Raw genomic sequence first — 27,526 nt, 5'->3', positions numbered from 1 at the left:
TCAACAGCTTAGCCCGGTGAAAATCCTCCTGCTCGAACTCTCTACAAACAATCCCCGATAAAGTTAATGCAAAGTTAAAACAAACAATCTCGACAACGGTACCAAAAACTTATTGTGAATTTTGATCATCCAATGGTCTACTTCACTGCCTCTAGTATGTACCATGGGTCCCACTACCACCAACAAAGCGAAGGCCTTGTCAGAATAGCAATATTGAGCAGAATTTTAACAGAGAGAAGCAGAGAATTTTAGGAGAAGAATTGATGTATTCATTCTTTAATTTCTCAACACAGTACATTGATGGTTTTTATACTACCTTTGTTAAAGCTTTGTGTACACGTTTCTAACCTCTTAACCTCTCTAACTTCTTTAACAAAATGCTAACTATTTTGCCTAAACTGACTAACAGTCTTAACAATATTTCAACAACTCTCTTCTTCAATCTTCTGACATGTGGCAGCATTAGGACCTTTGATATCTTTACAGGCCTGTGATTTGAATTCATTCATGAGTCATGAGAAAATGGAGCTGAGCATTAAAAAAAAAAGTAATTCACGAGAGGTAAATTAATCAAATACTAGTTACCACATTTAGGATTTAATTGTTCCTCCTCTATTGGATTTTTCTGCCTGAGGTTTCTGTATTTTCTTGTTATAGGTAACCATGCTCAAACTCGAGCATATATTATGAAGGCCAATAAATAAATAAATAAATAAATAAAGATGTATGAGAAAAAATTATGTAGTAATAGTGTTTGGCTAATTTTGACAGGAGGGTGACATTTTAGTTTGATTTTTCTTTTCCAAAAATTTGCCATCGGCATATATAAGCATAAGAACACACCCTAAGAGCACCCTGTTTTTTTCTTCTAGTTGTTTTGGTTTTATTGCTCCTGAAAGTTTAATGAAGTTCTTTCTTCTTGATTAAAAAAATAAAAATAAACAAGCAACACCAAATAAAGGATTAAACTTAACAAACTCTATACAAGTAACCCAAATAAAAAGAAGTTGTTGTACTTTCCAAACAAAGAAAGAGATATAAGAAGAAGGATATAATCTTATCGAGTAGTTTCAACCAGTTCTGGCCCTGGCCCTTGCATGACGGCGGCACCGGATTGCTCGTAAGGAAGAAATTGCCAAACTCTCCAATTGCTCCAACTGAGAACTCTCAAACCCCTTGCTAAAATGCCACCAGAATTTTGTGACAACGCCCTTCAAGTCCTTGGCCCTAATAGCAAAGGCTTCAACTTTTGTCTGGCACTTGACAAATCTGGTTGAGATGGGAAACTCAGATAATGAAGTAAGTTTTGAAGCCCAATTCATAAGTTCTTCTCCATAGAAATCACCTCTCTCGAGGCACTTAATGTTTGAGGAACCACTAGCACTTCCGCAAATGTTGCAATTAGAACTAGTTGTGTAGCTCCATGCGGTGCCTTGCATGATGAAGAGCATCTTGTCAAGGGGCTCCCCCTCACGAATGATATAGGCATCTTCAGTATAGATCACAGGCTTCAGACGCTCACAAATTGCTATAAGGACTTGTTCATCCATATTCTCAAGCATTGCCACCTACAAATATAAGATATATATGTTATTATACTCATCTTGTTATGGTTCCGGTCTGGATGTATTTTTGGTTAACTTGTTGATAGGGAAATCCAAATAAACATACGTTCCTTAATAAATTCAAGCTGAGACGGCACATGATACGTCTTTGGTGTATAATGGGAAGAAGAGAGAGTATATTCTCCACATCAACTTCCTTGTGTTCTTCAAGTTTCTGGTGTAAGTTTTTCATGATCACCTCCTTCAATTTTTGATCAGAAAGACCGTTTTTATGCAACCATAAATCTATATCTGGATTCATCATATGCATTTTATGTCTCAATTTACGTTGATCTGATCGTTGTTTCGATATCTGCATGCAGTTAAATTCCATTAACAATAGGTTCTTGATGAGTCCATTTTAAACCCATAAGTATATAGAGAAATCAGTTATTCTCATATGCAAACCTCTGCATGTTATTACCGTACGGATACCATTGTAAACATATTGGAAAACAAGAAGATATAGTAGAAAAATACATGACGTCCACATGATAATAACGTATGTCAGCTTATGAGAAAATATGTATATATATATTTATGAAAAGAAAAAAGTGTTTGGTGCTCTAAGCTTGAAGACAAACTATATATATAAAGGCTGATCACACCAACCTGTACCCTTGAATTGAGATATATTAAAAACAGCACTATGCCACTTATGGATACCAAAACCGTAAAAAAGGTTTCTAGCATATAGAGACTGGTCTGGAGGTTTGAACCAAAAGAACTGCAAAAATGAAGGAGGCAATGTATATTAGATACAATTAATGTCTATATCTTTGATAAAAGAAAAAGGTCTAAATCGAAGTTGTAACTTCAGTGTGCTCTATTTTTAGTATTCAACAATAACAGTACCCGCTGACCTAAGGTCTTAAAAATGAGGACTTGTGAGGTCCTCTTTAATAAAGACCCTTGAATTAATCTAATGACATATATAGTTAGTAATCTTAACCCTCCCTCTTACTCCTTATTTTACTCAATTTTTTTTAATTATTCTAATTTGAAAAGAGAAAAAATGGACGTTCCCCATCCATCTCCCCCTCTCCTCTTCCTCTCTCTCTGGTCAGACAACAATAGGTGGCTGCATCAACGAAATAATTTTGCAAAATAATCCTTTGCTGCATGAACGAAACAATTGGGCATTTAAATAGCATATTCATGCTTTCTTTATATCATGCCATGTCCATAAAGCCAATATCTACACCCTATTCATCCCCATGTCATGCTAGGGTTTTGATGCAACATAGCCACCACAAGCCATTCATATATACTAATGCCTGCAGGTGGGCAATTTTTTTTTTTTTTTTTTTTAAGCCATAACCTTTCCTCAGAAATGAAAAGAAGAGGAAAAAGAAAACAGAAAATGGTTATATATAAAAAAATAAAATAAAAAAATCTTTTTTTTGCTGAGCAAGACGAAGAAAAGAATAAGAGAGGAAGGGGTTGAGGGGGAGAAGATGGATGGGAAACGTGTATATCTAATTTCTCTTTTGGGTTAGAATAATTAAAAGAACTGTTCGTAAAACAAGAAGTATAAGTGAGGGTTAATTATGTGCCATTGGATTAATCCAAGAGCTTTTATTAAATAGGACCTTACTGGTCGGCATTTTTAGGTCCTTAGGAGAGCGGGACTATTAAACCTAATATTAACACAACCATTTTGTTTTGTTTATCTATATATATAAAGCAAAAGGCAGAAAATGGTGAAACATTCAAAATACCAGAAAATATCCTTGGTTAATGCAAACATTAAGAACTAAACTTATTAATTAAACGAGGATAATATGGTAAATTCACACATTTTATAAAAAATTAAAATTAAATAAAAAATAATGGATTCTATTTTTATGGAACACTTTAAAAAATGCCTCTCTCAAGCGCGGAAGCACGTGCAGTTGGCTAGTGATTAATTAAAGCATTAGTTAAAAGTGTCATCTTACATACATAAATAGCACCAAAAGTAAAAAAAACAACCGAACTAATAATCTGATAATTAATTAATTAGTTAATGAACATATAATATGATATATATACGAACCTCAGATTTCGTAAGCCCCACCAAAAACATTGAACAAACTTTTTTCCAAGATTTGGTGAATTAAGGTTGCACTGAAGAGCGTAGAGAAATATACCAAAATCAAATATGGTTGCATTTGGTGGATTTATAGGGCATGATGCCTTTATATGCGTGATATTGAGAAGCACATTGTCGAAGTAAGTTTCGGTACCACAGTAGAAATAATAAAATGTTTGAGAGAGATCACATCCCACCGTTGCATCTAGACAGGCATAGAACCAACAATCTAACTCTCGTTGAAGAGAGAGATGGTACCACAATGCTCCGTATAGCTGAAGGTCCAGCAAAGCATTAAATGTCAAAGACGCACTCGAGATATCATATATTAATTACCCAAAATAAAGAGATATCATATATAAAAAGTTAAACTGTTGATTTGCTCTCTAAATTTATAATAATTTTTAATTTATTCTTTGATTTTTTTAAATAGAAAATTAAGGACATGAACTTTTTTTTTTTTTGGTCAATTTCTCATGCCATCTAAATCCTCAACATTTCATCTAATTTCTGTTAAATATGACGGTAATTTCGTATGTTAAATAATTAAATACTGAAAGATAAAATAAAATACAAAAAATGAAATAATTTTAATAAAAATAACTCTCCTCCCCCTAATTTCCAACAGCCACGAACAAGGGTGGTGGGGGGTGGAAGGAGGTGGGTTGCGCGTGGGGAAAGAGGTGGTCATGTCATGGGGGAGAAAAAAACAGAGATGGAGAAAGGGTATGGGGGTGGGAGTGGGGGATGGGTTGGTGATGCTCTGTTTTATTGGCTACTGTGGTTTGGCATGTAGAGTAGTGGCAGATCTATGCACAGGGCAGGATGGGTGCCCGCCCATCCCAAAGTTTTTTTTTTCAATTTTTAGAGCCTACATATGTTATAAGGGCAACCCCAAATCCCTAAATTTAAAAAATTAAAAGCTAACCCTATACACATGTTGCCCATCCAAGAGGAAGTGGTCTCATATGTTCTCTCTATTCTCTTTTGGCTACATCACATAAGCTTGTTTATCTCTTCTATTCTATAGCAATCCGACGGCAGCAACATCTTCTTTCACCCTTTTTTTTTTTGCATCTTCCTATTATCTTGGCTGGGCAGTGGACAACTCGGCAGTATATTTTCCTCTACTTTCTACAACAAAAAGTATTTTCTAATTCTCTAATTTTTCTTTATCTTGAGTTATAGTTTTAATTTAAAATTGAGTATTCTAGGATTTATGTAGGGATTCAATTAAAATTTTGTGATTTTGTTGAAATTACTTGTGGTTTTTGTTTTTGTTGTTAAGTTTTTATTTATGCATAGATGTATTTGAGGTTTAAATTCATTATGTCCCCTTGACTAGGTGTATCTTTTTCTGCTTATTAATGAAATTCACTCGTACCGTCAAAATTAGTATGTAAGTTTCGCCCAGTTGGCTTTCCAATTCTAGATTCGCTACTAGTGTAGAGTAACCAAATTGGAAGTTGAAGGAGAAAAGGTCAACAGATTGGGGTTGATTTATTTGTAGGTGATGAACTTGGAGATGAGTTCCTCACGGAAGCCATATGCCTTGGAGATTGTCCACAAGGCTTTGAGAAATGGCACGAATTAACTCCAACGTCAGCGGTGGTCCGTGGTTGCTGGGGTTGATTTATTTGGAGGTCAGGTCATGGGGGAGAAAAAAACAGAACGGAAGGGGGAATGGGTCTGGTTGGGTATAGGGTTTTCTTTTTGTGTAATGCTGGACTTACTATATTTTATACCACATTATGTATCACTTCTCTAATAGAGGTGGAGCCCACAAATACAATGGGACCCACCTCTAGTAGAGAGGTGGTACACAATGTGGTATAAAAATGTGGTAGGCTATTTTCCTTTCTTTGATATTTTTTGTTATCTTTTTCTTCAATTTTTTCTTAAAATTAAAATTATTTTTAATAATTTAACAGAAAATTAGATGAAATGTTAATTTAGACAGCAATGAAAAATTAACGAAAATAAGAAGTTCATATTCTTAATTTTGTTATAAAAAAGAAGTAGATAGAGGTCAATTGAAAATCACAGTTTAGCCTATATAAAATGTACTTGCCAAATATGAGAAGGAAATTCACACACATTCTCACAAGCCTCTAATTTGCGAACAAACAGCCTTAAAGTTTCGCTATAGTAAATTCATGGATGTGGATGGATAGATATTAAAGAAAGGATTTGAATTTTGCTACATGTCTAAATTTGCTATAAACTAAATTAAACTAAGCTGAAATAGTTTTCTTTTTTTTCAAAATATATATGAGAGATAAGATTGAAACTTACATGAGCAGCAAGGATGAAGGGAAGAAAACCCAATATAGCTCTAAGCCATCTTCCTATTCCAGTTTCTGTGTTAGGAGCCCGCTTAAAAAGTCCGTATCCACGATAAACCCGTAGAGTATATTGGGCCGGAGCAAAGAATATTAGAAAAACAAAATTATCAAAGCTTGTATATTTTCCAGTAAGTAATACTACCTGGACACATCATTCAACGATTTAAGCCAACAATTAAAATAATGCATGGCTTACAAATGGATTTTTGAAGATATTGTTTTTTCAAATCTGTTTTTAAGTTTCACGTACCTGAAGTTACATATCGTTTGGTTCATGGGAAAGGAAGTTTAGGGATAGGAAATTCCGTGTTTGGTAAGTTTAGGTATGAGAAGTGGTTGTTTGGCACATGGAAAAGTAGGAGGAAAAGTGAAGCACTCTTCCCAGCTTGGATTTTATTTGATTTAATATGGGTATAATTGAAAAATTATACCAACTCTGTTTTCCATTCCTACTCAAAACAAACATGGGAAATGAAATAAAGTGATATCTCCGGATTACTTTTTCGGCATTACCAAACATGGAAAATGAATCTTCCACTTCCTATGTATCTATTGAAAAATAATATGGGAAGTGATTTTCCTCAAATCCATTCTGTGAACCAAACGGGGTGTAGGCTCAAGTTTGTGATTTCCCCATGGGATGAGAAACTTGTAAAACCAAAATATGAATGTGAGCCAAAATATACAAAACCCTAAGACAGACAGAATCCTCCTTGGCCCATGCATGCATGTTAACAAAACATACCAATAATTGAAAAATAATTAACTTGACAAATTAAAGGCTTCTCTTAATTACCTGTGGAAAGGGAAGTGCAACAAAAATACGAGGCAGAAGGGGTAGCAGCTTATGGAGCTCTCTTATACGGAGGTCTCTTATCCAAGGTCCTATTGCTTCCGGACTAATTCGCAGACGGATATAGAACCAAACAATGTCCGCATAATAAAAGAGATCTGCGGCTGATCGCAAACCAATAAATGCCCACATCAACTTTTCGTCCCAATAGTAGCACGTCCAATCCTCAGTTATGTTAAAAATGTAAGGGTAAAAAGGATCGAGGAAGACGGCAAATGCACATGATATCGTAAATACTCTATCCCAATTTGGAAGGAATATTGCTGGCTCCTCATGTGTACTAAGAATCTCCTCTAGTGTTGGCCATCTTGAACTTGCTCCATCGTCTTTACCAGATTCCCCCTCTACATTCCGAACACTAAACAAGACACACAAACAAGCATAATATATGTGTATACATAGAAAAGTTTTTGGAAAGAAAAAAAGGAAAACGTTCTGAGAGTTGGAGAAAGAAACTAAAATTTCAATTAGGGAAAAAAAAAAAGACTAGCTAACCTTATGACTGTTGAGTCATCATTGGAGTCCGCCATAACTCAAGCTTATTGATGATACGGTATCCTATGAACTACGATCCCCAAGAAGCTTGTTAAAATACCAGTATATATATGTGTGTGTATGAATATGAATATATGTGTATACTATTTAATATATATATATATATATATACACAAAGAGCTTTCATTGAGGGATTCTTCAAATTAGCATATTTGAGAGACACTCTTGTAGGGCCCACTCCATATTATATTTCACTAATCCAAACAGTCTATTTTGTAGATACTCATTCAAAGATCATCCCTACAAAAAATCACTTGAATCCGATATCATTTGACCACTCAATTGAAATATTGAAATTTTAGTACTTTTTTGAAGCACCATGTTCATTGATTTTGTAGGACACAATCGGATATCGAAACGATTTCCAGTTTGTCTAATTTTTGCAAAGATGATCTATGAATATAGACTTAAAAAATAGATGGTTTAGATCGTTGGAAAAAAAAATTCGTAGGAAACCCTAAAAGGTGTCCCTCAATAAAAGAGGACTATATATATATATATGTGTGTGTGTGTATGTGTTGTGAAGAAATAATCTAAGACCTTGTTATCATCAATGAATTATGACGAAAAACACCCACAAAGAAATTGCACACACACCAAAGCAAACAAACCAACTAAGAATACAAGAATTTATAGAGATTCAACAATGATCTTGTCCTCTTTGGTGATTCCATGGAGAAATTTCATTAGAAAAATAGAAACAATTTTGGTTTACAAGAAAACCCGCCTTAGCCCTTATGCTTTCAAACCTTAGCTCCCTATTTCTCTCTCACCCTTGCTCAAAATCAATTTTCCCTTTTGTATTCTAGATTATTGCTTTCTCCTAGATGCACTAATTAACCTAGTCCCAAAAGTACTATTTATATCATATATAACTTGGGTTACAAGTTTACTTGAAATAGGAAACAAAAACGCTACTAAAATAGGCTAAAAAACTGTAACAAATTAGGAAACATGATCCAAGGTAAACACGCCTCGAACCAAAATCGACCAGTCGCTAGACATGTTCGATTAGTCGCCCAACAAGCTAAAACTTCCTAGTATTTCCCGACTAGTTGGATGACCAAGCCAACAGATCGCATCGCATCAACTCCTCCATTGTTGTTTGCTCCAAAACATTGACTGGTCGCTGCTGCTCATGGTCTGATCTTCTTCTTTCCCACATCAAATGGTGAGCCAATTTTTCAACAATCTCCACATGAACAATTGTTGACCCCATAACCACTTGGAAATCGTTATGGCAATTCTCCTTAACTCAACCCACCTCAGATGAGGAGGTGCTCCACCCAAAACTAAACTTGAGTAATCGGAATCTTTTGTGCAGAAACGAGATCTCCCATGTTGAATTTCTTACTTTTTGTCTTCATAGACCCATGAATTCTTGACATGCCTTGACACACAAACCACATATCAACCTTTTTCTTATAACCCCACTTTCATCCACTTACTTTGCTATTGGATTTATGGACTAATTCCTTAATGGATGTGAGAACCTTTATATATATATATATATATATATATATATATATTATTTTAAAGAAATATTCATACTACATATTAATGATTTATTTATATGAATTTTTCTTATTTAATATTTATTGTGAAGACTTATATGTTATTAAATCTTAAGTCTAGTATGATATTATTCCTTTAGGTGAAAGATGGCTCCATTCTTGTTTTTCACATGTAGAGACTTGGGATTGGTTTTAATCAAATCATCATTGTCATGCCATCTTGCATACTAGTAACCAGGGACGGACCCAGGATTTTAAAATTGGGTGAGCTAGATTTACCTTATTGAACTGTTAGATTTTAGGCTTATGGAATTGATCATATGTGTGTGTGTGTGTGTGTATATATATATATAATTTAAGAACATATCATTATTATTTTATTTGTTTAAAAGACCTATTTTACACCAACAATGCCAGCTAAGGTATACCATGATGAACAAAAATGAATTAAGAGAAAAGAAAATTCATAAGAAAATTCAAAAATGAAAATTTATCATCACAAAGATAGAGTTAGATAGACACACGACAACTAGAGGTAACACTACAATTATCCAATTAGTTCAAATTAATATTTCTGCTATAAATGGGATTAACATTAACACTAACTATAAGAAATAAATAAAAAAACTCACCTGGGCTATAGCCCAGGTTGTACAATTCATAGGACCGTCCATGCTAGTAACAAGTGGTGTTGTGATATCATTGGCCAAAGGGGAATGAGTTACATTATTTCCTTACTTTTCTATCTTATTTTTTGGTGGTTTAAAATATTATATATATATATATATATATTATTTGGTTGCATCTGTAGCCTCTCCTATAAATATCATCATTCCTTACTTCAATCATTCATTCCAATTCTTTAGAATAGATTTCTACCATGAAGTAGTGTTTGAGAGAGAGAAAGAAGGAGGAGAAAGAAATAAGATGAAGAACGTGTGTGTTTGTCTTGATACTTATTGTTGAGGCACAAAAAATTCAAGGCTAGGCCCAAATATATTCCTAGCCAAATACGATACTTTCCTGAGAAGAAACCCAATTTGGGCACATGAAAGTTCGTCATACACACTCGCATGAGTCACGATCCATGTGCCACGCCAAGCAATATGTAACATATCATGCTAAGAGTTGTAGCGAGCCTACAAAATGCACCGGCTCTATGAACCCATGCTAATTATCCCACCAAGCGCTGTTTTGACTCGACCATAGCCATTTCCAATACGATGAAATTTGAGCATGAGCACACCAATCGACATGCCATGCCAAGCAGAAAACCCTTGATTTTACACTTAGTCATGCTACAAGCTTAAGTGGGCCTAAGCCACACAAATGCATGAGGCTTGCTGAGCGGGTTGTGATATGGATGATTACGAGCAATCATGAGGCCCATTGATGAGCCAAGAAGTGGAAGTTTTGGGCTGCTTGAGAGCCCCAAAACTTGAGCCCATTTCTTGAGCCCAAATATGTGAGTAAGCATGAAAGAGAGAAAAAGATAGCCCATTACCTTAGAAAGTTCGCCCATCACCTTAGTAAAAATAGTCAATCACTTTAGAAGTTGGCCCATCCCCTTAGTAAACTAGCCCATCACCTTAGGAAAAATATATGAAAGTCTCCAGCACATGGCTAGAGACTCTATCACAATAGAAAAACCAAGGGGTACTTGCATGTGCAGGCTGCTGGGAGTCGCCAGCACATGGCCAAAGACAAACCCAAGACAGACTATTCGAAAAACCAAAGGATATTTGTGTGCGTAGGTTGCTAGAAGAAAAGCACCCTTTAGACCAACGCCGTTATCCATTTCTTTCTCCTACCAGCTCTTGCCATGAAATAAGGGAGGAAAGAAAGAGAGATGGTAGCCAAAGATAGGAGATTGCCATTGGAACAACTGCGGGAAAACTCTAGAGTTCCCAAAAATCTTGTCTCTGTGTGTTTGGATTAGGGGGATTTCACAAAATACGGATGAATCAAAGGAAGAGAAGAGGAATGGAGGGGGAGACTTGGCTGATTTGTGAAGAACCAGCTAGGGTTTCTTGGGAAGAAGGAGCTTCCAGTGCCTATAAAAGAGGGCATCTCCTACCCATCATCTACACCCACATCCAGAGAGAGCAAGCATCACCTCTCATCCCTGGAACCCTTCAATTTCGAGCCATATTCCTCCATTTCTTCCCATTTTCTCTTATGGCAAGCCATTCCAGAGCATGACGAAGCTTTCGTCAAGCTGCCGGAAAATTGCTCAAACCACCCACTTCTCCTTCCTCATCTCTTCCTCTTTTTCCTCAACAAATTCTCTCAAAATTCCTTCTCCCTTTACTTTGAACCCCTGTTTCTCAAAGGAAATCCAAGCCCTCTCTTTCTTTGATGCTAAACACATGAATGTTATTGCTAAGGTTAGATGGTAAAAAATAATGACCTACTTCACACAAGTCTAAATATAAAAAGAATGATACACATATCACAAAACAAGTTGCAGCACAATTGGTATATATAGGCGATGTCCCCTTATGAATTCAGTAGGGTATGAGATTAAAACCTTTGAAGTTGTACATGAATTTGTTAATCGAACAGCTATATATGTACCTGAAGCTAAGTCTGAACTTCCAAATAAGCCGAGTAACACAAAATAATATGAACTCCTGCAAATAGTATGGAGAATTCTATAAGTTAGAGAACCGTAAAATCTCAATCGAGTAGAAGTGTGCTTTCCCAGCCAAGTGCTAACCTGACACTGAAGAGCGAATTATTTGAGAGAAACTTTCAGCTGAATGAAAGTAGAAAATCTCATTCGAAACCAAATCTCAAACACATTCAGTTTCCAGTATGCATGGTTATAAATAGTTATAAGTTAGCGCTTGATCAAAAAAGGGAAAAAAAAAGAAAAGAAAAACAAAAATGGTTCTCGCTAACCCGACCAACAAGTCGTCTTCTCAGCCAATAAAATATTTTTGGTTTTGTTAATTTTTAATTTTTTTTGGTTTTGCTAATTGAGGCCTCAATATTGACTCGGGAGTCGGAAATATTGCTAATTGTTATTATTACTAATTAATCTCATATCCTAGTTGCTTTGTTTTTTGGATCGTTATGCACATTGCTGTTAGTCGCAATATAAAAAAAGTGCAAATTGCTTTGTTTTTGTCGGATGGTTATGCAAATTACTCTTACTTGCAATATAAAAAAGGTTCAAATTGCTTTATTTTATGGGTTTTTATGCAAATCGCTATCTCTCTTACATTTGTCAACTTCTGTCTCATGGCGTCTATGCATTATTGAAGTTGAATGTCGTCACCAAAAAAAAAAAAAAAAAAAATTGAAGTTGAATGTCGTCACAGAGATGAACATCGGAAACTACAAAAAAATTGCAAGACTAAATTTTTTTTTGGGGCACTATTTCCCCTAGGAGTGTATATCTGGTCAAAACTAATGAATTTTTATTAATTCAATTCAATCCAATTCAATATTTTATTGGATTTGAGATTTTATAATCCGATTCAACGGTTTGTATGAAAATATAATAATCGCAAAGATATTCGTATAGAATTCAATGAGATAGAAAATACCATTAAGTATGTACTACATAGACATAAACAAATTTTAAAAAACAACACTACAATATAAAGTTCGACACAAAAAGTCAGAAATTTAGACATAAATATGCATAGTTAAATTTTAGAAAATATCATGTTATAGACATAAATAAATTTTGAGTTCAAGTTACATCCATTCCTTAAAAAAAGAAACACTAAAGTCAACATCTAGAATTTTTATGCTATATTAATATTATTTTTTCGAAAAAATATCAACAAAGTTGTGTTGGTGTGTTAGTATAAGTGGAACATGAAAAGTGGTTTAGGTTCAAACTCTAGGAAAGACAAATATTTACATATTTTTTAAAAAGGTTTTATCGGTTCAGTTTGAATTGGATTTCAAAACTCTGAATTCGCTAACCAAACCGATTCAAAACTCTGAATTCGCTAGTCGGTTTTGACAAATTAATTTGGATCCTGTATAGAAGTTTCGATATTGACAAACACACCCCTTAATTTTGACAGATAGCTTTTAACTGCCCAAGGGTAATACCATCAATTTAACCAGGGCTAAAAGGAAAGGCTAAGCCAATTGGGCACTTCCGGGGAACGGGCCGTGGGCGGGTAAAAAGAAGAGAAGGAACCCGACTTCCGGGGGGGACTGTTCTAGTCTTGGCAAGCATTAAAAAAGCTCATGAGGTAAGTAGTCTATCTTTGTTTGCTTTGGGCTTATGAGCCCCCATCTTCATTAGGGAAATGTTCTTTAGATAATGGTGATATTCTAAATTACACGAAACAAAATGGAGGGGTTTCTTGGAAAAAAAAAGAGATATTTAGTGATATACCCATTTCTAGCACTAATATTATAAATAAACCCTACACAATTGAATTCCTATAAACAAACCCAAAAAATGATAGCTGGCCTTATTGAATTTAATATTGATTATTAAATTACTTTGATGCCCTATTGAGTGCTTTGGGTATTTTTATGAGATTTTGGGGTTGGGCTTGTTTTAAGAAATTGATGGCAGTTTTGTAATTTATAAGAAGTTAAAAGCTTTTTTGTTATGTTGTAAATGGGCTTTGGGTGTGTTTCTAAAGTCCATTTTATATAGGATATTTTTATAATTTGGGCCCCCATATTGGGTATAATAGTGAATCTCCCAAAAAAAAATGGAGAGGAGGATTGGACTCGGGAGCGAAGGTGTGGCACACTGCCTTACAGTTTTGTTTGAACCTAGGACGTATACAAGGGGTGAAGACGGCTTGTAAAGCGGAAGATTTCAAAAAACTTAGAGTCGTTTGGGAGTGATTCTGGATAGGCCAGAATCACTTCTGAGAAGAAGCACCTCCCACGTGCTTCTTCATATAATCACTTTAAGTGATTTTAAGTAATTCTGGGGAGAAGTACCTCCCATGTGCTTCTCTATAAAATCACTTAAAACCATTTAAAGTGATTCTCCCTAGAAGTGCTTTTCGGTCTATCCAGAATCACTGTCAAACAAGCCCTTACTTAAAAGAACAATCCCGCTCACCTAAAAAGGATCTAAAAATGAGGTAATGTGAGACCTATTTAAGAGACAAGCGCACATATAGTTAGTAGACTAAACCCTCATTGATGCTCCCCATTTTACCAAAACAAACCCTAATTATTCTTTTTGACAAAAAAAAAAAATCATAATTATTGTAATACAAAAAATAAATAAAATTAGGGATTCACATACTTTCTTTCTCCCCCAACGATACCCATCTTCCTTGCCCATGTCTCTTCCCTCCCAAGTTGCCCAAACAAAGGCTCCATATAGGTTAACGTATTCAAGTAGGTTAACTTATTAAATTGGGTTATCTTTAAAATAAAAAAATTTAATCCTTACAGTGCTTTTGGATGAGGAAATTTAAAAGTATAAAGGATTACATAAATGACGGAATTTAAAATGACAGAAATTAATGTTCTAGAATTTGTAAAGTTTCTTGTTTGGGTGACTGATTTAAAACACGGAATTTAACCTTTATTTGTAAAGTTATCTTTTTTTTAAACTCAATCTCTCTTGGGATTTTAGAAATGACGACTTTTAGATAGAATTTAAACTTGGGATTTATGATCTCCAAATTCCATGTTTTTTTCCACGCGGAATTTCTAAATTTTTATGTTTTTTAATCCAAACACCGAAATTGGTTCATGTCAATTTAGAAATTCTGAGTTTTGTCAAAATTCCAAGTTTTTTTCCCTCATCCAAACGCACCATTAATTTTAGAGTAAATAATTGGTTTTTTCTTTCTCGGATGGTTATGCAAATTGATTTGTTTTATTGGTTGTTATGCAAATCGCTGTCTCTTACGTTTAAATGTTTGACTTCTATGCGTTATTGAAATCGAATGTTTAACTACAAAAATATTTTAAGACTTTTATATAATGTTTGACTTCTATATAATATTCCTGTCAAATATCGTGTAAGATTTCGTAAGCCCCACAAAAAAAACATTGAAACATCTTTAGTGGAAGATCCGTTTATCACCTGGTCATGTTAGACTGAAGAGCGTAGGGCTTGCAAATATACCAAAATCGTAGATGGTTGCATTTGGTGAAGTTATAGGGCTGTAAATATGCGTGACATTGACAAACATATTGCTGTAAATATCTTTTCCTTTATATGAGAAAGGAAACTCTCACACACATTCTCAAGAGTCTCTAGTTTGCCAACTAAACAAACAGTACGTATGTGGCATGTAAATTGCAATTAGTAGTAATATGATGCTACATAAATTTCTGTCCTATAAAAGAAAACCGAACATGCAAATTTCTGTGCGGTGCGCTAATCTGTATGATGAAATTGAAATTGAAGAATTAATTACATATGATCTGATTAAGTATAATGGAGCTCAGGTCCAGGGGCGGAACTATTCATAGGCCTGAGATGGCCTCCCCCCCCCCCCCCCCCCCATCATCTTCTAAACTCTTTGAATGTATAAAGAGTATAGCATAGATTGCACAAAAAATCCTATGGTTTTAAAGCTTGTGGCCCCCCAAATATTAAACTCTAAATCCGCCACTGCTCGGGTCATTCATGAATCATGAGAAAATGGAGCTTTGAGCATCAAGAAAGGTCAGTCATTCATGACTCATGAGAGATAAATTAATCAATTGATTTAGAACTTACGGCTTCACTTGTCTCTTTATTGTTCCTCCATTTTTCTGCCTCAAGTTGTCTACATTTTTTTTCATAAAGGTTGTTAGTTTATCACATGGGTAGCACGTGTTCTAGTTACTGTTAAGCTTAGCTGTTAGTTTGTTAAGCTAGTTTACTTAAGAGCTCTAAGCTTGAAAGCTCAGGTGCAAGAGAATCAGAGCAAGCTTAGAACTTTGGGAACCATGTCCAACAGGTTACATACAGAAATTGATAAAAAAGACAATGAAGTTATGGCTCTGAGGGAAAAATTGGGTGAGATTCAAAAGTCTAATTTGAAACTATCTAGGAGGTTATCTGCTACTTTGAACTCTTCTTGTGAAGTTTTGTTGTCCGTTAGAGTCTTTGATTCGGTTCTACTTGATGCTTGTAGATTAACACACAGAATTACTGAAATTTTGATAACTTCGATGGAGAAAGCTGGGTGGAATTTGGATTTGGTTGCTAATTTGGTTCATCCTGATGTTGATTATGTTAAAAAAGCACATAACCAATATACTTTGTTTATTTTTTTTGTTATTAGTTATTATTTATTATTATTGGGATTTAACTGGCGGAATTGATGGATTCGACTTGATTTGTCAGCAACTGCAAGTATAGTGACGAAAATCGAAAAATTGAAATTTCGGTAACCAAATTTAAATTCAAGCCTAACCCCAGTGACCAAAATTGTTATCACCACTACTACAAAAAATACTTTGCGCGACGAAATAAGTTTGTTGCGCAAAGTACAATTTCGTCACGCATGATCCGTCGCGCAAAAGTCATGAAGAAAGGGTTTGCAAGAGCAACTCCACCCATTCGCCTTTGCCATGGCAAGTGGGGAGTTAGGGTAGCCACTATTCACGTGAATAGTGGTTGCCCTTGCAAATAGTATTGTGTGTTTTCATCTGTTGCCATGGCAAAGGGCAGTTACTATTTATTTTTTTATTATTTTTTTCACAAATTTTTTTACCTCAATAATTAATTTGGATTATATTTTCGGATATAATTTTCGGATTCCTATGTGTCAAGACTAATCAAAATCGTATAAAATTTATGGATAAGATTTTTAGGTTCAAATTTCAAAATTCAGATAAATTTGGGTTCAAATTTCGAATGAATTTCAAAATTCAAAATTCAAATAAATTTCAAATTTCAAATTTCAAGTTTCGGATGAATTTCAAATTTCTGATAAGATTTTCATCCAATCAAATCAAGCCATGTAGCATCTCTATTTGGCCAAAATTTTCTATAAAACCAGAGTCTCAACTCATACTTCTCACACCACATCTTTTTATATTTTCATTTCTCAGAGTTTAGAATTCTTACTCTATTCTCAAATGGAAGATTTTAGGAGATACTTGGAGAGGCAAGAGGAGAAACAAATGAGAGAAATTGTAGAGCAGATGAAAGAAATATGTTGCAGAGAGAAGAAGATGAACAAGTTGTCATAGCAGTGGCTTTACTTGATGAAGAGAACCAAGGTCGCCGCCTTGGTTCACAAGTCGGCTGTCGCTGGAATGTGGACAGACATAGGCCGTCTAGGGGTAAGAATCTTTTGGAAGATTATTTTATCCCAACTTCTTTGTACTCTGATGTTGATTTTCAAAGGCGATTTAGAATGCAACCCCATTTGTTCAATAAAGTCATGCATGATATTTACAATTATAATGCATACTTTGTTCAAAAGTGTGATGCTGCTGGGGTTTTGGGACTTCTTCTGGAGCAAAAGCTTACAGCTGTTATACGAATGTTGGCGTATGGAGCATCTGCTAATCAGGTGTATGAGATTGCCCAGATAGGGAAGTCCACTACGTTGGAGGCCTTGGTAAGATTTTGTGATGCAGTTGAAACTCTGTACACTAGGGACTACCTACTCCCAGGGACCTTCAATGGCTTCTACAAAAAGCCGAAGCTCGAGGATTTCTAGGAATGATTGGTAGCATCGACTGCATATACTGGCAATGGAAGAATTGCCCAACTGCCTTGTAAGGTGATTACGGAAATAGAAAAGGCCAAAAAAGTATCATCCTTGAAGCCGTTGCTGGCTTTGACACATGGGTTTGGCATGCCTTCTTCGGAGTTGCCGGATCCCAAAATGACCTCAACGTGCTAGGTGAATCCCCGGTCTTCAACGATGTTTTGAGAGGCCCCAATATCACCTATCAAGTCAACAATAGTCTACTAGACGGGGTATTATCTAGCTGACGGCATCTACCCTAGGTGGACCACATTTGTCAAATCCATTTCGATTCCCCGATCCCAGAAGCAAAAATTATTTGTTACCTATCAAGAAGGATACAGGAAAGATGTCGAAAGGTGTTTTGGCATTCTTCAAGCTCGGTGGTTGATTATTCAAGGTGCGGCCTGTATGTTTGATGAGGAGGTCCTTAGAAGCATTATGATGACTTGCATCATCCTCTATAATATGATTGTGGAGGATGAGTATGATTATGATACTGCAGAGGTCTACGAACCGGATCCCATGAACACGGCCTTGACACGAATTTATGAAAGGCCCATGGGGCCAAGTGGAGAACCGTTTGAGCCGGATTCGTTGGTGAGGGATAGTCGTTTCATGACCTGTATGATAGATCGATATACAGAGATGCAATCTTTGTATATTCATGAAAGACATCAACTTGACTTGATGGAGCATCTATGGGCAGTGAAAGGCAATGAAGATGAATGATGGAGCATAGATGCTTTGGTTAGGTTTTATTTACACTACAAGGAGAATTCCTTTTGGCGACCACCACTTTTCGTCGCTAAAAGGTCAAATTTCGTCGCCAAAGCAATTTGGCGACCAAATTGTTTCGTTGCTAAGGTCGTCGCCTGTGGCTAAAAGTACCATGCGACCAAACCTGATTTTCGTCACCAAATTCTTTAAACGACCAAATAGTTTCGTCACCAAATAGAATTCAATTGGTCGCCTATGAAGGTAGCCTCCCGCGAAAAGACCAAAATTTGGCGGGTACTTAAAAGGGATTGGGCGACGAAATGTAATGTTCGTCGCCAACAGGTTATGGTGACTTGGAGATTTCGTTGCTGAAGCTACTTCTTTCGTCGCTAAAATGTGTGTGTGTGTGTGTGTTTTTTTCATTAAAAAGGATGGAGAGTTTCTCAAAACCAATAAATAAATATATTGTAATTTCGGAAAACAAATTTAGGGAAACAAAATCAATTGAAAATGATATAAATAAAGTTTTAAACATTCAAAGGCACATAAGTATACTAGTAATTTAGGTACACATAAATTTCGCACCCTATATCCAAAAACAAGAAGCATAAATGAATGAATAACACTCAAAGACTAGAGTCCAAGTTCACCAAAAAATTAAAATTAAAATTAAAATTAAAAATTAAAAAAAAATAAAAAAAACTAAAGACCAGGCTTCGAATTTTCTTTCCCTTTGTAACCCCAATCTATGCATTCATTATTTCTCCACATGAAGACTAGAGACCAAGCTTGTGGGATATGGACCATGACATGAACTCGTACTCTACCAATTGTTGCTTCAGCTTCTCAAACTCATTCATCATCTGCCTCTACAAAAGAAACAAAAAAAGCAATGTCAAATATGTACTTGTATAATATGTATATACAGAGTAATACAAAAGACTAATTGGTGTTAATGTGGTACACCTTTGATCTACTCTATTGGAACCATCACTTTCCTTTTATTGCTATATATGCAGATGCACAAAAGCACAAACAAGCCCAATTTAAAATCTCCTACTTACGTATCAAGAAAAAACAAACTTAAACTCAAAGCAGACTAATTTTCTTATAAAATGGAGTTCATTGTTTTTTGTCTCAATTTCATTTGCAACTTATAACTCACACGGTATCCAAAATTTCAGGCAGTGCATGACAACTCAATCAAGTTAACTCCAGAAAAATGAGAGAACAACAATATATAATCAATGAAAGAATTATGACAGAGGCTGATAGTTTCTTAGAAAAATTTCTAGTCGAATGCAAATAGCTGGAAGAAAAAAAATGAGGCAATGAAATTGGAAAATTAATTCATGTCAGCTAATCTGAAGACTGTAGCATATGGAGAATATAAGATATCATCATATATAGGAATATAATTCATCAAAAGCACTTGGTAAACTGGGAGAAGTATTACAGAAGTAATGAATATTTGTCAATGCATTCCATATGAAATTCATCACAACACAGGAGAACTCTTATTTTATCTCCTCCATCATACTCAGCCAAGCAAATTAACACCTGCTCATAGGACCAACATCAGAAAAACTCTCTTGAACAACAACAGACTTAATTAGAATTAAAACACTGCTCCATAAAAAAATATTTTTATAATGGTAATATGTATAGATACTTTCAAGTTTGAACTGGTAAATCCTCAATCTATGTGTCAAAATAAATCATGTAGAATGAGGACTGAAGTTGTATAAAAAGGTATTTTGAGGTTGGAATGAACACTGAGAAGTGATGCTGTTTAGCTACTCTACCTTTAAGTTGTTTTTCCATTTTATTTGAGTTAAACTAATTTGGTCCCGGAATTAGATATTTATATTGACCACCGAATAAGTTCAAATTAAACTTTTAATAGATATGGCCCCAAATCGGGGCCCAATCCAGTACACAGTTTGTTCATGGAGCTGGCCTTAGTATAGATATGCAACACAGACTAGTCAACCACAGACATCACAGAGGTATGCAATACAATTTACTTGCATTCAATTTCTACACAAAACTAATCTTTTAGATTGATATAGCCATTCATTGCAAACTGAAATTTCATAGCCATGAGAATAATGCCAAGAGGAAGAGTATCATACCACCTCATAATTGGAAAACATCCGAGGAAAAGCAAACCTACTAACCAGAAGACTGAAAGGCCTTACTGCTCAAGCTTGATCAGTGCACATCTACATGGACGTTAACCCCCATATGATCATATTGCTTCTTTTTTCTGTTCTCGGCATTGGCTTTGCACCATTTATGTTTTAACAGCATACATGAATTGTCTAAATCAAAAACTTCAAACTGCAGGTCCTAATTATAGGCAGTAAAACATGACTTAATAAAAAATAGCAATTGGAGTTGGATCTAGGGAGCTGAAAGCATCACATGGGTCAAAAAACCAACAACAGAGGCAGTGCACGGCAAACTGGCACGTTTATGGCTCGGAGGACATGATTTTTAATTTGAACAAACAAAAGAAACATAGAAATATGAATTAACCGTAATAATACTAAAACATATTAGTTTTGGTTTTTTTCAATCGAACTATACAATTTCACTACTGTCTGCACAACTGAGAGATTATGTTCCAAACCAAAGGGACATCAGCAAGACTAAATCTGATCGCTCTAAAATAAAAGCAAAGAAAGAAATATTATATTGCAGACCAAAGGGACAGCAAAGGGACAGCAACAAGGATACTATATATAGACAGTAGCAAACAGTTTCATGTGGATAATGGTAACAATATTTTGAAGCAAATATACCTCTTAACCAAAAAGCAACATTTTTAGCTATCCATACCTCTTGACAGAATATAGCCTCTTAAGCAAGTATTTCAAATTGAAACCTAAGGCAAAACATAAAACAAACTCTGTTAGGCACCATAAAATTTCAAAAAACAGCAAAAATAGTACAAAACAGTTAATTTTCCTAATCTCTGCCAATACCATGGCCTGCTGCTAACCAAATCCCTAAGAAGACCCATCAGTTTCTCATAATCCTGGAGACTCAAAATTAACCAAAAACTTCTCCAAGAATATTACTTAACGAACATACTCTTCTAAAATTGCAGACTAGCAAAGAAATCCTCTCATTTAAGTTGATTGAGAAAACAAAAAGGATCCCACTAGAGAACAAGCAATGTAAATATTATTTTCATGTGTAGAACACTCTAATCATTTAAAAAGTACAAAAAAATGAAGCAGCTAGATAATTGATTTTACAAAAGAAAAACATAGCAAAAGATTTAATTTTGGGAGAGGTTGAGACCATATTAGTCTCCTGACTCAAAATAGTCTAAGCCTCTGCCCTTAATTTCAATGAACATCACAATCGAAAACATAAAAATATAACAGTATAAAAACAAGATTATTTTTTCCTTATATTAATCCAAACCATCATAATAAAAGCAATCATAAAAGGGCCAAATATCCAAGGTAAAGCCCTAACATAAAACCACATAGCCTTATATCTTCTGTCAAAATTAGTAGCATATATTCAGCTTTCAACATAATGCCAAGCAACAGACTCAAGGTTAGACATTAAGGAATAAGCATATATTAGTAATCAACTTTCTATATAGAATCAACATGTGTGGTATCAAGAACAAAACTTTAAGAAGACAAGGAGTTTCCCTCTTTTCGGCAAGGCCAATTCCCATATTTTATCATACATTCACAGAAGCAGCATATTTTCCTGATTCTGGAACAGAAATCTCACCGTCATGTTTTAACAAACAATGAATTTCTCATGTGCGTGAGAGAGATAACAGAATCAGGGTTCATTTGTAAGTGCCAGATCAAAATATGGGCAAAACCCAAAACTCAAAACTAAAAAATTCAAAGAAACTGGCATTCATACCTAAAGAGAGGCAGTAGAAGAAGGAAGTGGCTGAGGAGATTCTAGAGATTCTAGAAAATTAGGGTCAGAAAGATGGTGTCCATACCTGAAGAGAGGCAGTAGAAGAAGCAAGTGGGAAATAAGTAACTCATGCCAAAAGAACATAGGGGAAGAGAGTTTGTATATGACTGGTCGTCGTCGGTGGACAATTGTTCTGCCGGAGCAGGAGCAGCGGTGGTGTGCGATATGCAGAGAGTAGGTGTAGAGAAGTGAATTGGAGACGTTAAGGGTTCGGAAAGGAGATTTTAAAAAAAAAAAAAAAAATTAGTCTCAAGAGTCATCCACAAAACCGTTTGGTGGCCAAACAGTCAGGTCAGTAAAAACGACGTAGTTTTTAAAATTTCAATTCGTAAGACCTCTTATTGGCGACGAAAATATATTGGTCGCAAACCCCATGAAATATTTAGGCGCGAATTTTCTTTTCGAGACCATTCTGGCAAACTTGGCGACCATATATTTTCATCTCCCTTAATTTTTCATTTTCCCATGTGCACCGATTCAAAAAATGGCGACCAAACACGTGTTTGGTCGCCAAATTGTTAGTTGGCCACAAAAAATTTCAGTCGCCTTTGAATAATAGTTGGTCGCCATTTAGTTGGCTGAAGTCTTATAGTTGACGAAACCTTTGGATACCAAATTGCATAATCTTGTCGCCCATAAGCTTCTTTGGCGACCAAACTCTGGTTGGTCGCGAAAAAGGTTTTTTCTTGTAGTGTTAGTTATGGTTTGGTTGTGTTGTTTTTTTATTTATTATGGTTTGATTGTGGTTTGTTATTATTATTGTGCCTTGTTTGTAGTTTTTTTATATTTTTTTATTATACTTTGGTTGTGGTTTTTCCTTTTAATTATGTTTTGTTTGATGTATGGAATATGTTGAATAAAAAAGTATTTTATTGAATGCTTTGTTTATTAAATAAAGAAAGCAAATACAAGTCATTAAGAATTACTACTACTAAAATAAAATACATGAATTACAACAACTTTAATAGAAAACATGAAAAATACAAATACATAAAAGGTATGCCAACTAATTTAATAGTTTTGATCATTTAACCAATCCGTGTTGCTGGGCCCATCATCCTGGAAAAGTCTTCTTCTCATAACATCCCTTCGTTCTAGCTTCCAAATTTTTTTGTTTCAGGGGACATATGGTTTGTATCCATCGCCATGGTTTCCCGATCTGTCTTGTCCATCTCTTTTTTGCGCAAATACTCCCTTTCTTGTGCAAATTTTGCTCGCATTGCCATCTAGTTCTCTTGGCGTTTCTGCTCCATTTCAACTCTTATGTCGCTCTGCCTTGCAATTTTCTCCAAAATTTTTGATGTATTACTGCTCGAATTACCCCTTTTCTTTGCCTTCGCAGCCTTTTGGCCAATGGGCCTCAGCTCCTTTTCGATGGGTGAGTCTTGACTCATAGGGGAATTGAGAGGTGAATCCGATGTCATTGATTCACGGAGTGACGTCTCGTTTAATGTAACGACCGGACCCGTGAGAATAATTATGAAGCGTTTGCAATTTTTCACCACCACCCAACATTCATGATTAGGGGTGGGCACGGTTCGGTTTGGACCGGTTTTTGCCTCAAATTAGAACCGATCCGATACTATTTATCCAGTTTGGTTCGGTTCGGTTTTAATAAAAAAAATTTCAAAAACTATCCGGTTCGGTTTGAACCGGTTTCTGGTCCAATTTCTGTTCCGGTTCGATTTTGAACCGAATTATAAAAATTATTTTTTAAAATTATTTTTTAATACAATTCTCAACTGAAATATTATTTTTTTACTTGAAAATTAACAAATTATTCAATTTCATATAAAAAATAAATATTAAAGTGGAAAAAGAGAGATATTTTGACATTGAACTTGGATAAATATTAGTTTTTTTTTAGTGAAATTAAAAATATAGCATTAAATGTAAATATATATTGAAATTATATATTTTTTTTGTTTCATCGGTTCGGTTCGGCCCAGTTCGGTTTTTAAAGACATGAAACCGGATTCGGAACCGGTCCAAACCGGTCCGGTTCGGTTTTGGACCGATTTTTGACTTTTTGGTCAACTCAGTTTTTTTTCGGTTTGGTTCGATGCGGTTCGGTTCAGATTTCCGGTTCGTCGGATTGAGTGCCCACCCCTATTCATGATGGTTGAAACTTTTTTTGCCTTGCCCAATTGCACCAAACCACATCTGTGCTTGAATCATCCATTAAAAAAATAAAATAGAAATGCAAGAAATATTTAAAATATACTGGATATGCAAGTAACAAAAAATAAATAATGAAAATGCAATTAACCTTACAAATATATTGGAAGTGCAAGACATATTAAGAAACAATTGGAAATGCAAGAAATATTAACAACATATTGAAAATGCAAGAAATATTAACAAAATATTAAAAATACAATAAACATTAATATATATATATATTAGGACATTAAACTTAATAAAACGAAAATTACAAAATACTTACCTCGTTACTAAGATTTTCCCCGCTTCTATGGTTGTCCATCACTTTTGCCAAGGCATCCCTCCATTTTTCCAACTCTTTATTGAGAATTTTCCACCTACTAGACAATGCCATTTCCATACGAGTCGACCCCGGAATTTTTTCACAAAATTCGGCATGAATTTTTTTCCACATATGAAAAAATTTCATCTCATTGCCTGACACAGGATAATGACAAATTTGGAGCCAAGCCTCACACAAGGAAACATCTTCCATGATGCTCCACGCTCTTCTGGTTTCGATAGAAGAAGCCATAAATATAAGAAATAAAAATACAATTTGAAAGAGAGGAAAATGTTGAGTAAAGAGTGAATAATAGTAGAAGTAGAAGAAAATGTATGAAGATTGGTGTTGAAAGTGAAGGGTATTGATAGGTATTTATAGAAAAAAAATTCAAATTTTTTTGGTATATTTTAAAAAAAAATTTCGATTTTTTCATAATTTTATTGCCAAAAAAATGGCAGCTGTTGGATTGGAGGAGGAGAAACAGATCGGAGTGCCCAGGGCTTGACACCTGTCTTCTACCCGTTGGAGTTTGCGCAAGGCTGACATCAGCGCACGCGAGTTTAAATTTTTTTTTTTTTACCATTGCCTTGTGCATTGCACGCGCCAAAGGTAAAAAAATTTAAACCAGCGCGATGACGTCGCGCATGACGTCATCAGCCCTCGGGCTCAAGCTCGGGCGAAACTGGCCTTCGGGCTAGCCCGTCTTTGTGGGTCCCACTCCCAACCCGGGCTTGGACTCCTCGCTGGAACTGAGTTGTTTTTTTTTTCTCCCCCCCCAACCTTGGGCCCAACTGATCGCTGGAATTGCTCTAAGGAAGAAGCTGCAAAATGCTCCAATTGAGAACGAGGAAGCTGCCTCTAAAAAAGCACCATTATCCTAATCTTGATCATTGAGCTTTTAAATTACAAAGTGAAATTAGAAGAGTGTCAAGAAAAGCTAAAAACCATTTAGGTTGATGAATGATAAAAATCAAAGTATCACATAATTAATTAAAGAACATGGCTTGACTCTTCAAGATTGACGAGGAGCTTCTCTTTATAACTAATGTGGTTTGGAAAATTACATTTACTTATTATATTTAGTAATTGGACAATTAGAAATGGCATTACGAAACATGACAAACAAGAGAACTAATCCGAAGCCCCCAAAAAAAAACAAAAGTCTTTACATTAATAAAAGATATGGTACCTTGGATGATGAAGAGCATCTTATCAAGTGGTTCTCCCTCTCGAACTACTTGTCTTCGCTAAACTTCACCAACTTAAGATGCTCACAGATTGCTTTCAACACGTTTTCATTCATATTTTCCAGCATTGGGACCTATATAATATTAATTTTATTCAATAAAAAAAACAAAGAGAATAAATTAATCTAGCAAGGGTTATAAATTTACACTAACCAGGAATACGAACGCATGCGCATGTTATGTTATGATGAAAAATCCCATTAATAAATAAATATATATATATATATATATATTCCATAATTTGGTAGACAAATTAAGTACTTACTTTTTTTAGTAAATTCAAGCTGAGAAGCCACTGTTATAAAACTGGAGAATTTGGAGAGGAAATTGAGAGAGAGAGAGAGAAAGTAGAGAAACTGAGTTTCTTATTCTGATTTCTATGTGTATTGAACAATGAAGGGATGAACCCTTTTATCGGCAAAGCCTAGGGAACATGTGGGCTCCACAACTAATTATTTACAACACTCCCCCTTGGAGACCACAAATGATATGGAATATGCCTCGTTAAAAACCTTGCCAGTAAAAACCCAGTGGGACAAAAACTGGTCAAAGGGAAAAAGAGTACATAATCATGTGTAACATAAAATTCTATGTATATTGACGCGCGTGCGACACTGCCTCGTTAAAACCTTGCCAGGAAAAACCCAGTGGGATAAAAACCTGGACGAAGGAAAAAGAGTACAGTGTTTGAAGATCTTTATTGATAGTGCGCTCCCCTTGATGCTTGGCAAAATATCTGTAAGGCATACTGTTGATCAGCTTTCTGAATATCGTAGTTGACACTGCTTCTGTGAGTCAATCTTGAGTGACACTACCTCGTTAAAAACCTTACCAGGAAAAACCCAGTGGGATAAAAACCTGGATGAAGGAAAAAGAGTACAGTGTATGAATATCTCCCCCTGAAAACTTCATGACTAGCTGTTTCCAGTAAGCGACCATAGAGATTTTCATAGTATACCCTAAACCCTTGAGCGACACTGCCTCGTTAAAACCTTACCAGGAAAAACCCAATGGGATAAAAACCTGGATGAAGGAAAAAGAATACAGTGTATGAAGGTCTTTATTAAAACCACGCTCCTTTTTGTGAAGATCTCCCCCTGAAAAATTTATGACTAGCTTTTCCAGTATGCGACCATAGAAATTTCCAGAGTCTGCATATCTAATAACACATGGGCTATTTGTAAGTTCACTCAAAAATATGCCCGTATATGGTGTTATGCTGAGATAGCATCAAATATACCTCACATCATCCCAAAATGATGGTGATGGAGTTGAGCTCTATCTGGAAAATACGATGTACGGTCCATTATACTTCCGGAAAACTTTAAAGTGTCCAACGGATAATCCTCATAAAAATGCTTCAATACTTATTTAGTATAAGCAAGAATCTCGTTGGCATAATGCTCGATCTTTAAGTCGAGACAAATATTTCGTGACTTCTGCAGAAGCTTTAATGTGTTGCAATCACATTATAATCAATGTACTCACTGAGGTAATTTATGCATATCAATATTG

The 27,526-nt window shown here is 35.3% G+C and overlaps 1 protein-coding gene and 1 long non-coding RNA gene across 6 annotated transcripts; both read right to left on the bottom strand.

Moving 5' to 3' along the window:
- LOC18771429 (cyclic nucleotide-gated ion channel 1) lies at positions 900–11,848 on the bottom strand. 3 transcript variants are annotated; one of them, XM_020567863.1, is made up of 9 exons: positions 11,665–11,848; positions 11,523–11,578; positions 7,372–7,441; positions 6,820–7,234; positions 5,974–6,165; positions 3,643–3,953; positions 2,217–2,331; positions 1,672–1,917; positions 900–1,568 (listed from the first exon to the last, which is right to left on the bottom strand). In XM_020567863.1, exons 3-9 carry the CDS (start codon positions 7,404–7,406, stop codon positions 1,071–1,073), a joined length of 1,812 nt encoding a protein of 603 aa, XP_020423452.1. In that variant the 5' UTR covers positions 7,407–7,441; positions 11,523–11,578; positions 11,665–11,848; the 3' UTR covers positions 900–1,070. The 3 variants fall into 3 exon arrangements, with proteins under 3 accessions (XP_020423452.1, XP_020423453.1, XP_020423454.1); XM_020567864.1 differs by having other exon boundaries at positions 11,523–11,848; XM_020567865.1 differs by lacking the exon at positions 5,974–6,165.
- On the bottom strand, positions 18,799–22,790 carry LOC109950469. 3 transcript variants are annotated; one of them, XR_002272712.1, is made up of 4 exons: positions 22,302–22,757; positions 21,158–21,203; positions 19,770–20,665; positions 18,799–19,182 (listed from the first exon to the last, which is right to left on the bottom strand). It is a non-coding gene; the product is annotated as an uncharacterized LOC109950469 (long non-coding RNA). The 3 variants fall into 3 exon arrangements; XR_002272711.1 differs by having other exon boundaries at positions 18,799–20,538; positions 21,121–21,203; positions 22,302–22,790; XR_002272710.1 differs by having other exon boundaries at positions 18,799–20,665; positions 22,302–22,785.

Source organism: Prunus persica, chromosome G7 (genome assembly GCF_000346465.2).
Source record: "Prunus persica cultivar Lovell chromosome G7, Prunus_persica_NCBIv2, whole genome shotgun sequence".
NCBI lineage: Eukaryota > Viridiplantae > Streptophyta > Magnoliopsida > Rosales > Rosaceae > Prunus > Prunus persica.
Note: the sequence above shows the minus strand (reverse complement) of the source record. Positions and strands in the feature narration are given on the sequence as shown.

Bases quoted from the DNA above. Each gene is read 5' to 3' on its own strand.
- LOC18771429 (XM_020567864.1), bottom strand. From the start codon at position 7,406: ATGGCGGACTCCAATGATGACTCAACAGTCATAAG. The intron at 7,235-7,371 runs GTTAGCTAGTCT...TGTCTTGTTTAG, and splicing joins GATGACTCAACAGTCATAAG to TGTTCGGAATGTAGAGGGGG. The intron at 3,954-5,973 runs GTAAGTTTCAAT...CTGGACCTTCAG, and splicing joins CCTTCATCCTTGCTGCTCAT to CTATACGGAGCATTGTGGTA.